Source organism: Lepisma saccharinum, chromosome 4 (genome assembly GCF_977018435.1).
Source record: "Lepisma saccharinum chromosome 4, izLepSacc3.1, whole genome shotgun sequence".
NCBI lineage: Eukaryota > Metazoa > Arthropoda > Insecta > Zygentoma > Lepismatidae > Lepisma > Lepisma saccharinum.
Genome location: NC_139232.1, coordinates 60,546,128 through 60,558,903, shown reverse-complemented (window position 1 = coordinate 60,558,903; position 12,776 = coordinate 60,546,128). Strand labels below are relative to the sequence as shown.

The window sequence follows — 12,776 nt, the reverse complement described above, 5'->3', positions numbered from 1 at the left end:
GCTCTCAACGTCCACCGACGAGGGCAAAGTGGTCGCAGTCCAGTATGGCCAGCCTTCTCATTCACATCAATAATACCATTAAATATTTGCATTCTTTTAGGGGATTCCCAAACAGTCTTTAAGAAGTCGTTGGCTAAATTCATTATGTCATTGATTAATATATGTATAATAGTAAATAATAATTATATACTTAGTATATATTATTAAGTCATGTGTTTTGCTGTCTCCGATCATAGCACCCCAAAGTTGATGGTTTAGCGGTCTCAGCCCCCCCTCCCCCAAAGTTGATGGTCTAGAACATTTCAAATGTGTATTTAAAGTTAAGTTCATGTGGCACAATTCAGAGAACTTTACAAAAGAAGAAAAATAATACATTAGATCCTCTTAAGCAAAATTATTTGGGAGGCTCTGCCCCCCCATCATTAACATTGGGGGGGGGGCTCGAGCCCCCCTAAGCCCCATGGAGTCGGCGCCTATGGTCTCCTTGATGCATTGTGATGGTGTGACTGTAACACTGGTAATCAAGGGATCTGGGGTTTGATCCCTGATGAAGGCAAATTACACAGTGGTTTGGATCCCAGTCTAAACTGTAGGTCCATTCCAGATTAGCCGGTTTGAGCATAAAGTGGACTTAAAATAAACATCGCTAATATTTGTTCTTTTGCACTTATGATCACTTTAACTATCAAATTTTGTCACCTTTTCACCATTCACCTGTGCCACATGAGAATGAATTCTTTTTGCCATCTGCATGTCTTTCTATTTTTAACTTCTGATTTCTCTCCTTCACCATTTCAGGTCGCCAGAGTGACAAATATGGCAATGCTGTCCAGTGGTGGTCTGATGAGACTGTTGATTCATATTTGAAAAGAGCACAGTGCTTTATTGACCAATATAGCAATTATGTCATCCCAGAATTTGGACGCAATAGAGTTATGGTATGTATCATTTGAAATGTTTTTCTTTAGAAGTACATTACAACCTTAAGGTTCTATAAAGGGACTGAAGAGCTGTGAATTGTGTTGAGGAGAATCTTTAAATGGACAAGTTTCAATGTAGCTTAATGCACTCTGCTGTGGGGTATTGTTGATCTGGTGGAGTGAAGGATTGTGGCCATAGCCAGATTAAGACGGAGAGAGTGAGTTACCTTGAGGTTTCCAAAAGTATAAATACGTGTTGTCAATTAGCACAGTAAATAGTGATCACTTTGCTTGCTTTGAAGACTAGAATTATTCCCTAGATAGCTAAAAAACTATCGACTGATGGATTTATTTGGTTTATTTCACTTCTCTTTAATGTCACTTTTGGCTAATAGCAAAGATTGGGATGAGTAATGATATGATGAAATTGACGAGGGGACACTCACAAAGATCACCCATGTCAAGGCTGAGATTCAAAATCAGAACCCATTGCATCATAGCATGATGTGCTAAGCACTTCACCATGGGGGCCGGCTAAAAAAAGACAATTCAATGAGAAAAATAATAATAATAATGATCTGTGGTGGAACAGCCCGTGAGGGCCATCGCCTACCTACTGACTGCCGGTCACACTCCCACCTGCCGAGGTGGGAGATCATCTAACCAGTTACGGGATGCAGTGTGGTCAGCGCTAGGCGCTACAAACACCCAGTCATTGCCATAGGTTTCCATGACCAGATTATGCTACTCATTTGTAGCTATCCAATTTCATCACAATCGTGGGCAACTCCTAAAAGTAAGAACAAACCTAAGTGAGCAACAGTTAGAAAAAGAGTCATTCATCAATGATTGTGGATCACTTTTCTTCAAGTATTACTACATTCATTGTTAAATGATATTTTCTTGTTAGTTTTACATGGCTTGAGAGGTATAATTGTTATTTGATTTATTTTACATCGGTTTTTGTGCAACTTTGGCTAATTTGCGAAGATGAAGATGATGAAATTAATAATGGACACTCAACATCCATGCCCAGGCCGAGATTCGAACTCGGGACCCCTGGGGTCATAGCATGATGTGCTAACCACTCCACCACAGAGTCTGGCGATTGAGAGGTATAAGTTAATAAAATTAGAATAATAGCATTTAATACATTTTGTAAACATTGTAAGTAAAGCTGAGTCAATATCAGTACCAATGTTTAGCCACATGACGCTTTCATAGAGTCTCCAAAATGCCGTGTAAAAATTCAGGGATGAAAATTTTGCAAAATGTGTAATTTTCATTAATTTTGCATCAACATTGTGTAGCAAAAGTGGATTTGTTTATTAAATGACATGTATTCTAATATTCTGATTATCTCATATCACACAAAATAGAGGAGGCAAATTCATAGTAACACAAAGAAATAGTATTCAAATTTATTTCAATGAAACTCGAACCTCTAATAGAGAATAAAATTGGATGTGGATTAGTACTTGAATTACCTCAAAGCATTAATTATGCCATATACTAAAATTTGTGAGTACTGAGTAGTTTCATAGAGTATTACTTACTTTTCTGAGTAGTTTCATACAGTATTACTTACTTTTCAATCATAAAAATACCCACTGTAACATTTAGCAACTGTGTGCATATGAATCTTATAATTTCATTATTTTATTTTACTTAATTTTTATTATTATTATTATGATATTCATTGTTCCAGATTAATGAAAGATATACGTGTACTAAAGACAATAGCAACAAACATTAGACACATATGTTCAATAATTTACATGTAAATTTTTTTATTATTATTATATATTTGTTCTCATTTGTATCGATTTGTAACCCTTTTCATGTTTTTTCAATGTATATCCTTTGTTCCATTGTATTGTATTAATCTCCCAGACAAGGGTCTGTTGTAAGAATGGCCCTTGAGGCCGAAACACACCCACTCCAATACAGACGATTTTATTATTATTATTATTTCACACATGCAAATTTGCAAAATGTTGCTACTCCTAATGATGATGATTGACTTTGATTTTGAACATTATCATGTGATATCTTGTACATTTCGCAGTATTTTAGCTTATATCTGATACATGTACTGTAGAATATTTTATATTCAGTATGTTTATATTTCAGTTAAATGGTGTGACAACTCAAGGAGAAAATGTCGCTGACTGTGGGGGTATTAGAGAAGCATTTCGGGCATATCAAAAGTACAAATCTGTCAATGGAGAGGAACCTTCACTTCCTGGTCTTGATTATACGCCTGATCAATTGTTCTTTCTTGGTTTTGCAACAGTATGTATTTAAATTCACCATACATTTATTTAATGACAGAGACATAACTGCATAAAAAATTTAAACATCATCATCATGTGGTAAGATTGTGTACATATGGAAAAACTCAAAAGTACGCAATGTCTGTGATTTTGAGTGATTCCCAAATGCAAATCCAAATTATTTACCCCTCAATTACTTTGCTTCTTTACTGTACGAAGGTCACTTATAGTCAGTAGAAGACCTTAAAACGTTCTTTAGAAAATGGAATGAATCTTTAAAATAAACCCATTCCATTTGCATTCAACCTCGTCCTTTGCACCAAAAATACAAGTTCCAGTTCAAGCCTATAAAAAAGTAATTTAATCCTTTTTTGAAGTCCGGCTTTCAATGTCACATTTATTTAGTCTAATATTGATCCACAATCTTTGTTGCACATCAAAAGTTGTTGTTTCATGTCAAATTTACAAGTAAACACTTGACTAATTTCATTCTCTAAGGCAAAGAGAAAGGAACTTCACAATATTATTTCTGCCCATATGAAATGAGCAAAGTTGAGCAAAAAATGTGCTCATTTTTATGACGAATAAATGCATTCTTTCAAAAATCTACTGAGAACATAAAAAGTAAGTACTAAAGAGGTATGTACGCATATTTATATATATATTTCTTATTTTACATTGCTATTCTGATGTTTTTGATTAATTGAAATGTTGACATTACAATTAGAAGCAGGGGTGCCCATCCCCCCCCCCCCCTGTTTATGCCGAATTAATTACTCAAATTATTTTTGTCAGACAACATTTGCGGAAAAATATAATACCAGAGGTGCAATCACGAATTTTTGTCTGGGGGCAAGTACCAGGATAAACATGTCAATAATAATAATGACATTATTATTATTATTACTTGTGGTGGTGGTAGTAGTAGTAGTAGTAGTATCAAGATGTTATTATCCCCATAAATTACGCAAAAAGAGGGTAGAAGTTTGTGTCAAAGCATTTGTTTGCAACAAACGATTTGAAATATTTTTTCAACACCGTCAATTTCACATTAGCTAATAATGGAAATCAAGCACACAAACTGTATTTTTGAATGGCAGAAAATGAATGATAAATGTATTCCGAAGATACATGTGTAACTTTCATGTACAACATATATTTTAAACATATGCAACATGGAGCGACGTAAAATAAGAAAATACATATGCAACAAGCTAACACTAAATTGTGTACGTATTCAAAGCTTAATTCAATACAAATATACAACACATATTATTTAAATACCTTACATTACAGAAAACAAGTAAATTACAAGCAAAGCGAGCAAGAAAATTTTTACATCCATTTTTTGCAATTGAAAACAATATTGATTTAATAGTGCGCAAATAATTTCACTGGACGCCATGGCATTCTCTCTTTTTCAACTTTCTGTTTTAGATCATTCGGCTCCCATGGCCAACTCCCACCACAGCTCTCAACTTGACAAACACGAGAAAAGCAGATAATGCGAGCGAAGCAAGCAAGAAAATTTTATAAAATGTATTTTTATTTGCATAAAATTTGAAATCGAAGGGGATAATTGCTCCCCTGCAGGTGCCCTTGGCTGTCAATGTTTGTCTCCCCTTGTCCCCTAGAATTGACTTCCGTCAAAGGTTGGGGGGCAATGGCCCCCATGCCACCCCTGTAGTTGTGTCACTTTATAATACAGATATATTTAAGCAATATATGTTTACTTTAGATACTTTAGGCTCACTGCCTTTGTTAGTCAACCTTATTCTGCAGTTTGTCTGCTCGACTAACATTGTATTAATGCGAATACCACGCCCTCCCCCTCCATCCAAACCAATTCTAAAGGCGTAAGAGGTGGTGTTTCATTTCAAGCCTATTGCTGCGATCACCCACAGGTAGGTAGAAAAACTATACATAATAACAAAAATTAATAACAAGTCAATTAAACGATATGATCCCCCCAATTTTTGTGTGAAGATATATAGAATTGGTATAAAATTGTCCCCCCCCCAAAAATTCCCATGAAGCAGGCTCGTCATGAAACCCCTGTGGGCAACCCTGATTAGTAGTACTAATAGCATGAGACTGATGAAACCTGGAACATTTATGATAAGATCATGAAAAACATTACCAAAGAAGTATTGGTAAAGAACCCCCTCTACTTGATATATACACTTATATTGTTGTAAATGTGATTATCTTGTACTTCCTATTATTTAATCACAACACTGTCACCTTGCTTGCAGGTATGGTGTGAAACACAAACGAATGAAGCTCTTCTGAATCAAATTCTCACGGATCCTCACAGCCCAGGCAAATACAGAGTATGGGGACCTGTGTCCAATTCTGATGACTTTGCACGAGTTTGGAAGTGCCCTAAGAACTCAAACATGAATCCACAGAAGAAATGTATTCTCTGGTAGAAATTACATCCATACAATTCAAATAATAAAGCAGTCTAGTACAACTACAATAAAATAGTCAGAAATTGATTTACATATGATTCATATAATTAAATATAAATTGGCTATTTTCAAAATAGCAGCATTTACTACAGGAGCTGCACATACCATTTAACCCTTAAAGGATGGGCCATAACACGGGTGTCACAGCAGGTATTTCCCATAAGGACGGATAATGGTCGGAGATACGTGTTTTCAGTTCTGCATGAGTGTAGAGGTATGTAATTAACAATTAGTAAAGTTTAATTTCATTGTTACTATTTAAGGGGGGGAGGAATACAAAATATCATTTTGAAGAATGCAGAATTTCAAATTTCCTGCTGAAAACATGCTTAGCATTAGTGCATTAATTTTTTTTTCTCCTCAAGTATTAGCAATAAGTGCGTAAATTTTTCTACATCAATGGCAAACATACCAGGCATTATGCGAGTACCTTTTGGAGATTCACATCCTGGCGTAGCCTACGTGGGGACCCGATGAATTTCAAATTAGGGGTATAAAAATAGTTACTTTCTCTTTCTTCTTCTTCTAACTGATTACGGATTTTTTTTTCCATCAGGATTACAGCCCAAAGTATACTGAACAAAACGAGGTATCATTTGTACCTCTAACATTCTTAGTCCCGGAAATATAAAATTTCATTTAGAAGTTTTCCTGCTGAAAACATGCTGTGTTAGTGCAAATACCTGGAAATCAGCTTCAGCATCTTAGGGTTAAACAAATGAGACAAGGATGACATGAATTTAAACACAATTAAAGGTAGATTTATAACTGGAGTTGCAAAGCTGATGGAGAATACATCTTCACGATATGTTGCTGGTTTCAAAAGAATCCCCTCCCCACACACATACTTTTACCCGTGTTTTTCTGGCAAGGTGCTGTGTCAACACCTTTTGCACAAACTGAGAATGAACAAAGTAAATATAGATACACATATATTAACATATGATCATTAAGTTCAACTCACAAAAAAATTAAGTACCTTGCTTTTGAGCAGTAAGCAGCTGGGTTCACTAACAGGGACTGCTGTATCACGTTATGCATTAAAACTGTAAACTACATAGCAAGTAGGCAGTCAGAACTGATACACATGACAGGAAGAATAATAATAATTTGTATTTATAGCACAGGATTTTTGAAGGAAAATGTAACTTGGGATTGGTCGAAAGAGTGCCCTCACGAGTTTGCTGGCATATCACAGGAACTTAACTAATGATCCTTCAAAACCAGTAGTTAATTTGCGATGGATCACCTTATGGATGGAGAAAGACTTTGTCATCGAGTAGATGGACAACTTCAATCAGTTGCTTGCGCATCTGCAATGTTGTCAGAAGCCGAGCAGTGTAATGCTCAAATTTAATGTGAAGCATAAACTGTAAGTTTTGGAATTAAGAAATTCCATAAGTTTTTACAGGGTAAACAATTTGAAATTGTGTCAGATGCCAGTGCTATTAAATATAAATTTAATCCCAAGAAAGGTATCTCGAAACACACATCAAACCGACTATCAAGATGGTCATTATTCGTATCGGGGTATAATTACCATGTAGGTTTTTCATCGCATGTGCCTGTGGCAGACATGTTGAAACTCCAATAGACATAGACACGACGACTTGTAACAGCATTCACACATGGATTCAAAAATCTCTTTGAAGGAATTTAATAAAGCCACAGAAGACCCAAATATGGTTGGCCAAACAGATGATTATCTGTAGAAGATATTCAATCCAGATTGGGTGGTTTCTTCGAGCGACGGCATCTTCTATCTGTGGGGAATGATTATGTTAATTGATGGGAAAGATTATTGTACCATACACATTACGTGAAAAGGTATTGAAATTACTACATTCTAATCATGCAGCATCCTGTGTTATGAAAGATGCAGCTTCGTCAATATACTGGTGGCCAAAGATACTCAAGGACATAGACAAATATGGTGATAATTGTAATATTTGTCAATCGGAAAGGAGGGAAGTAAGAAAAGTCCCTATAAATGAAAGCTTCATGCGTAGTGGAGAGAATACACGTAAACCATTTTTTCTTCGGAGGAAAGAAATTTCTTATTCTAGTTGATGCATTCAGTAAATGGATTGACATATGGCCAGTTCATTCTCTGGATTCAGCCGAAACCATACGTTGGATATTACAGTCTTGTTCTTACTTAGGTCTATCAGACAATATTGTGTCAGATAATGGTCCTGTGTTCAGCAGCCTAACTTTCCAGAACTTCTGTTCACAATACGGAATAAGGTACATAACTATACCTCCATACCATAGTCCGAGTAACGGAATGGCCGAGAGATATATTCGCACCGTTAAAGACCATTGAGAAAATTGGTATTGGAACACCCCAATTTTAGTTCATTACAAATGGATGCGAGGATCGCGGAAGTTCATCTGTTTTTGAAGAATTCCAGATTAGGAGAAACTCAAAGTTTGCCTTCTGCTTCAGTGTTGGAATTTCAACCAAGACACTGGTGGATGGTAACAGATATGACTGAGTGTGAAAGGCAAGTGGATAGCCCACCATTTTTTGGATCACGGTGGGGCCGAGTAGAGAGGAAGAGACTTGACCAAACTACATATCTTCCGAATGATCTAGTCTGGGTGCAGACCCCGAAGGTAAATTCATCGAAGCATGTACCAGGAATGGTATTGTCTAGAGGTGGCAACAGCCTAATATACCAAGGTATAAAGTGCAATTGTTGGATGGATTGACACGAACGGTACACATCAGGTGGATAAGAAAACGTGAATGTGGACCAAACTCCACATCAACAGATCTACCTGATCCAAACCTTGAATCGACACCCGCATGGCATCCTGAGGATGCAGAAGGAAGGGATAGTGAAAACCATCCAAATGCAGTCATTGGCAACGCACCACTCAGAAGATCACATAGACTTAGAAGACATCCACATAGATATGGGTGCAGACCAGCACTTAAAACAAAAAAGAAGACTCCAGGAGGAGATGATACACACATGACAGGAAGAATAATAATAATTTGTATTTATAGCATGTTATTTATTGGTTGTCATAGTAACCAAGGTGTAAGATGTACGTGAATGACTTCCAGGCTTTAAAGTTATATCATTATAATTTGAACCTATGTATTTTGTGCGTCTTGTGCAAGTATAGATAGAAATTACACAAGGCTTACAGGTACTACATTCAATTTTATGTTTTCAGTTGCCCAAGCAAAAAAAACATAAAAAAAATAAATAATTAAGGCAAGTTTTATGACATACTGCTTAATTGGGACCACAAACGTTAAATGTATAATACACAAAAATGTAAAATAAAATTGGGGTTCCACTGTATAACGCAGTATTTGCAAGTAGGTCTTTTGATTAAATTTGAATGATTCTCATAAAAGAGAACATTCTATTCTCAGTTATTTATTGTTCATGTCATCTCAACAAAATACGTGTGAAGATTGCTTTCTTTGCAAGGAATTTTTAAAATAAGCCAATCAGGGTTTGTTGAGTACACCTTGACCCAACTTATTACTGCAATTTGGAGCAGAATGTTTTGAAGGCATTCATACGAAGCAACTGTATGTCCATTACATATGAAAGCTGGGGTGTAGAACTTTTTAAAAGCAAAATTTTAGTTGACAAGATGTAAAAAAATCAAAGCTCTAGGGTATAAGACTGTTGGCCCCTGCCAATGGCATATTCTGAAAATTTGATCTGGTTTACCACAACAATTATTATTTATTGTATATATTATTATACATTAATTAGATGTAATAGAAATGAAACACAAATGCAAGCATGCACAACAAAAACAGAAGTCTGACAACTTTAAATTTCCCAGCAAATTCTATATATATGAAAAAAAGCTGTTTTGTTTACCTGCGGTACACCAGATATCATGAGAGAATATGCCACTGGCCCCTGCAATTAGCAAAGGGTACTACAAAACCAAATATCCAATAAGTGTCAGTAAATATTCAACTGTAATCTAGCAAACTTTATTTCAGTCTATTTTATAAAATTATTCTAAATAACTCCTGTTCTATTTCTAAATAAGACATACAATTTGATTTGGAGCTTGTTTTCAATATTATACATAATAGTGACAAAAAATAGTGTTTTTCCATGTTCATTGATCCACTGTGATTGTACCTGGGATTTGTATACTTAAAAATTAACAAGTTTGTACCTTGTACAGAGTCAAAGAAAAGGACACACAAAAACAACGATACTTTTACCTTAATGATGATAATGAAAAAAAAAAGTCATTACTTCCTCTCATTCATTTGCACAGATCATTCACCACTGTCACATTACAAAAACTCAACTCATATTTATCACTATTTTACACAAATTTTATATACATATTATTATGTACACAGTTCTTTCTCAATTGGCACTAATATAAACTACTTAGCACAAGAAATTAACACCTACATTTCAACTAATGCTGACACTAGAGATTACAGCAGATGAAGAAAAATTAGTGCACTTATTCATAACATTCATTTTGTCAAGTTCGTACTTTAGGGAAATGTCACAGACGTGCCAAATTTGACACAAATGTATTTCTTTAAGAGATGACGACTTTAAAAAAAATAAAATGTAATGAACTAGTCTGCTCTGAATTTTTCGACAGCATCTTTCTCATTCCTGCAGCAGCAAAATACATCAACTAAATACAGTTCCTTTTAATATTACATGCTGCTTTCCTTGTTTTGGGTATCAAAGTCACCTTACTGCAGTATGCTTGTTACTCAACTTGATGGGGCATTCCAGCATTGTGTGTAACATTCACACCGTAAAATGTAATGTTCTAGACATGCGAATGGATTAAAATAATAATGAATTGATGTCATAGAATTATGAAGTACTTGTGTTGTTTGCTAACAAATGAAAATTACTTGAGTGTGATGACATGAATGCATGAGAAGCATTAACAGAAATGTGTGGCGTGTGCGATTTTTTAAAATTGTAGCAAAGCTTGATTTTATTTGTCTCTGAAGCATATATGCTAACAATTTTTATTGAATAAATATGCAAAATTCACAAACATTGAAACTTTAATGCAATTAAAATCAATAATAATTTCCATATTGATTAATTTTGTTATATACATGGAGTAGGGCCACATTTCGTGGAATGCTGATATACGTATATTAGCCACAAATGTATTAAAATGGAAGAAACTAACTGGACTTGAACAACATCCGAAACATGAGCCTTGGGCAGATTAACATATGTTAACAATTAGATGTGCTGCATTTATACACAAAATTAAACACTGTAGAAGAGTGCTTCACTAACATGCATGGAATGAATTGCATAGAATTCAATGTAACAACATAATAGTACACCAAACCAAACTGGAAACTGAGAAAAATCGAAGAAGCAGTCTTCATAGCTATGGCTCAAAACCCTATTGTCTTCCCAGTGTAGAATTCAAGCAATAACTTATATGGACCAAAAGGTAGTTCAAAATTCCAGGAGACACCAAGTAGTTGGTTAGTACAATGGATTTGTAGTAAAATATTTTTTTCTGGTTGGTTTTGAGTTTGGTCTTAAATCCACTTTGTGCACAGCAAGGCTAATCGAGACTGGACATACAGTTTAAAGTGGAATCCAAATCACTATCTGCCTCCACTGGGTATCCAATGGACCCCTTGACTAGAAGGCTACTGCATTATCAAGCAAAAATAAGTTGTTCACCCAAAGACGAGAGACGAGTAGTTCTCTCTAAATGTAATGTTAGAATATGTGTGAGTAGAAGCACTAGACAACAGAATAGATAATAATCAATTAACTCTGCATGCTAATAACCACTGTCATAAACACTAAGAGTTATGAGTGCTTAATCTTCAAATCGTACGAAAATTATGTATTCTTATCCGAGTATATATTAAATAGCCGAAAGCAAGAACACACACATAAAAGAGTAATAAATCACAATGTTTCATGAGCATCAGATATTAAAATATAACATATTTTACAGTTCTTGTGTAGAAATACAACAGTTACAATTTATTTGTGTTTACATGCTGTGCAAATTTTCAAGTATTTAATATCTACCCAAAAAAAAAAATATGATTCTAAATACAACCTTACCTTGATTTGAAATATGAAAACTATACAAACAAACTATTCCAATCCTCCAAACTTAATTCATTCCTTCCATCTCATATGGAACTCTCTCTCTCTTACACACACAAACACATTCTATTTGACACCCACAAAAGCAATTACCAAATAGAAGACTATTATAACGATACCAGAAATAAATACCTCACGCAATCCTGAAAAAAAAAATATTGTGCCAATACACAGATTTCTTTCAGATAAACTGCGAAATAGTTTCCCTACGTCACTGGCATGTAATATAAGAACAAATGCATTATAAATTTCCATGTACAGGATTTGGCCCCTATTTTATGGACAGGTGTCGGAGATTGTAATTGTGCTCCATGCTATAAAGCAACTACTAACATTGGAAACAAAATGAAGATGAATTGCAATTATTTCAGTTTATATATGTATTTTACATTTTTCCTTTATAACTTCAGCTTATGCAAAATTAGATCAGCTATAGCTGAAACTATACCTTGTAATTGGATACAAAGCATGGGGATATGAACCCAGGATCTCTTGATTACAAGCTATTAAAATAAGATCTCGAGTATGTAAATGTAATTGGAAAATAGCATTCCATCCAAAATATTGCTGACAAATACCCTACCCTAGCCTTCCTTTTGAATCCTGGATATATCATATCCTCAAACTGTAAAGTTTATTGTTGTAGCAACACAAACAGTTTATTTTATCCTCTTTTTGAGTAGAAAGAAATTTAACTAAAGTTTCAAGCAAATTTTAAATTTTTTCTTCTACATCCAAACTTCCATTTGAGTTCCTCATCACAAGGTTTAGATAGAAAGATCTTGTATTTTATATTTCTACTTCATCAGGTGAATCACAGCAATGAAGATCAATAATAACTGCATGAAGGAGCAAATATCTGTGCCCTGACCAAGACTCGAATGTGGAACCTGCAGTGGTGAGACAGAGTTGAGAACTAACACCTTCTCCAAACTACGCCACAAGTATCTCGAAACCTTATCCATCTGCAACATTCTC

At 35.0% G+C, this 12,776-nt stretch overlaps 1 protein-coding gene across 1 annotated transcript in view; it reads left to right on the top strand.

The window, feature by feature from the left end:
• Window positions 1-5,657, top strand: part of LOC145986954 (neprilysin-11-like) — a 41,102-nt gene extending 35,445 nt beyond the window's left edge. Inside the window, exons 18-20 of the mRNA XM_083121418.1 lie at window positions 799-938; window positions 3,054-3,215; window positions 5,452-5,657. Of these exons, the coding sequence (XP_082977544.1) occupies window positions 799-938; window positions 3,054-3,215; window positions 5,452-5,628 (479 nt within the window). The 3' untranslated portion in view covers window positions 5,629-5,657. The remainder of the gene's footprint in view (window positions 1-798; window positions 939-3,053; window positions 3,216-5,451) is intronic.
• The last annotated feature ends 7,119 nt before the right edge of the window (window positions 5,658-12,776 follow it).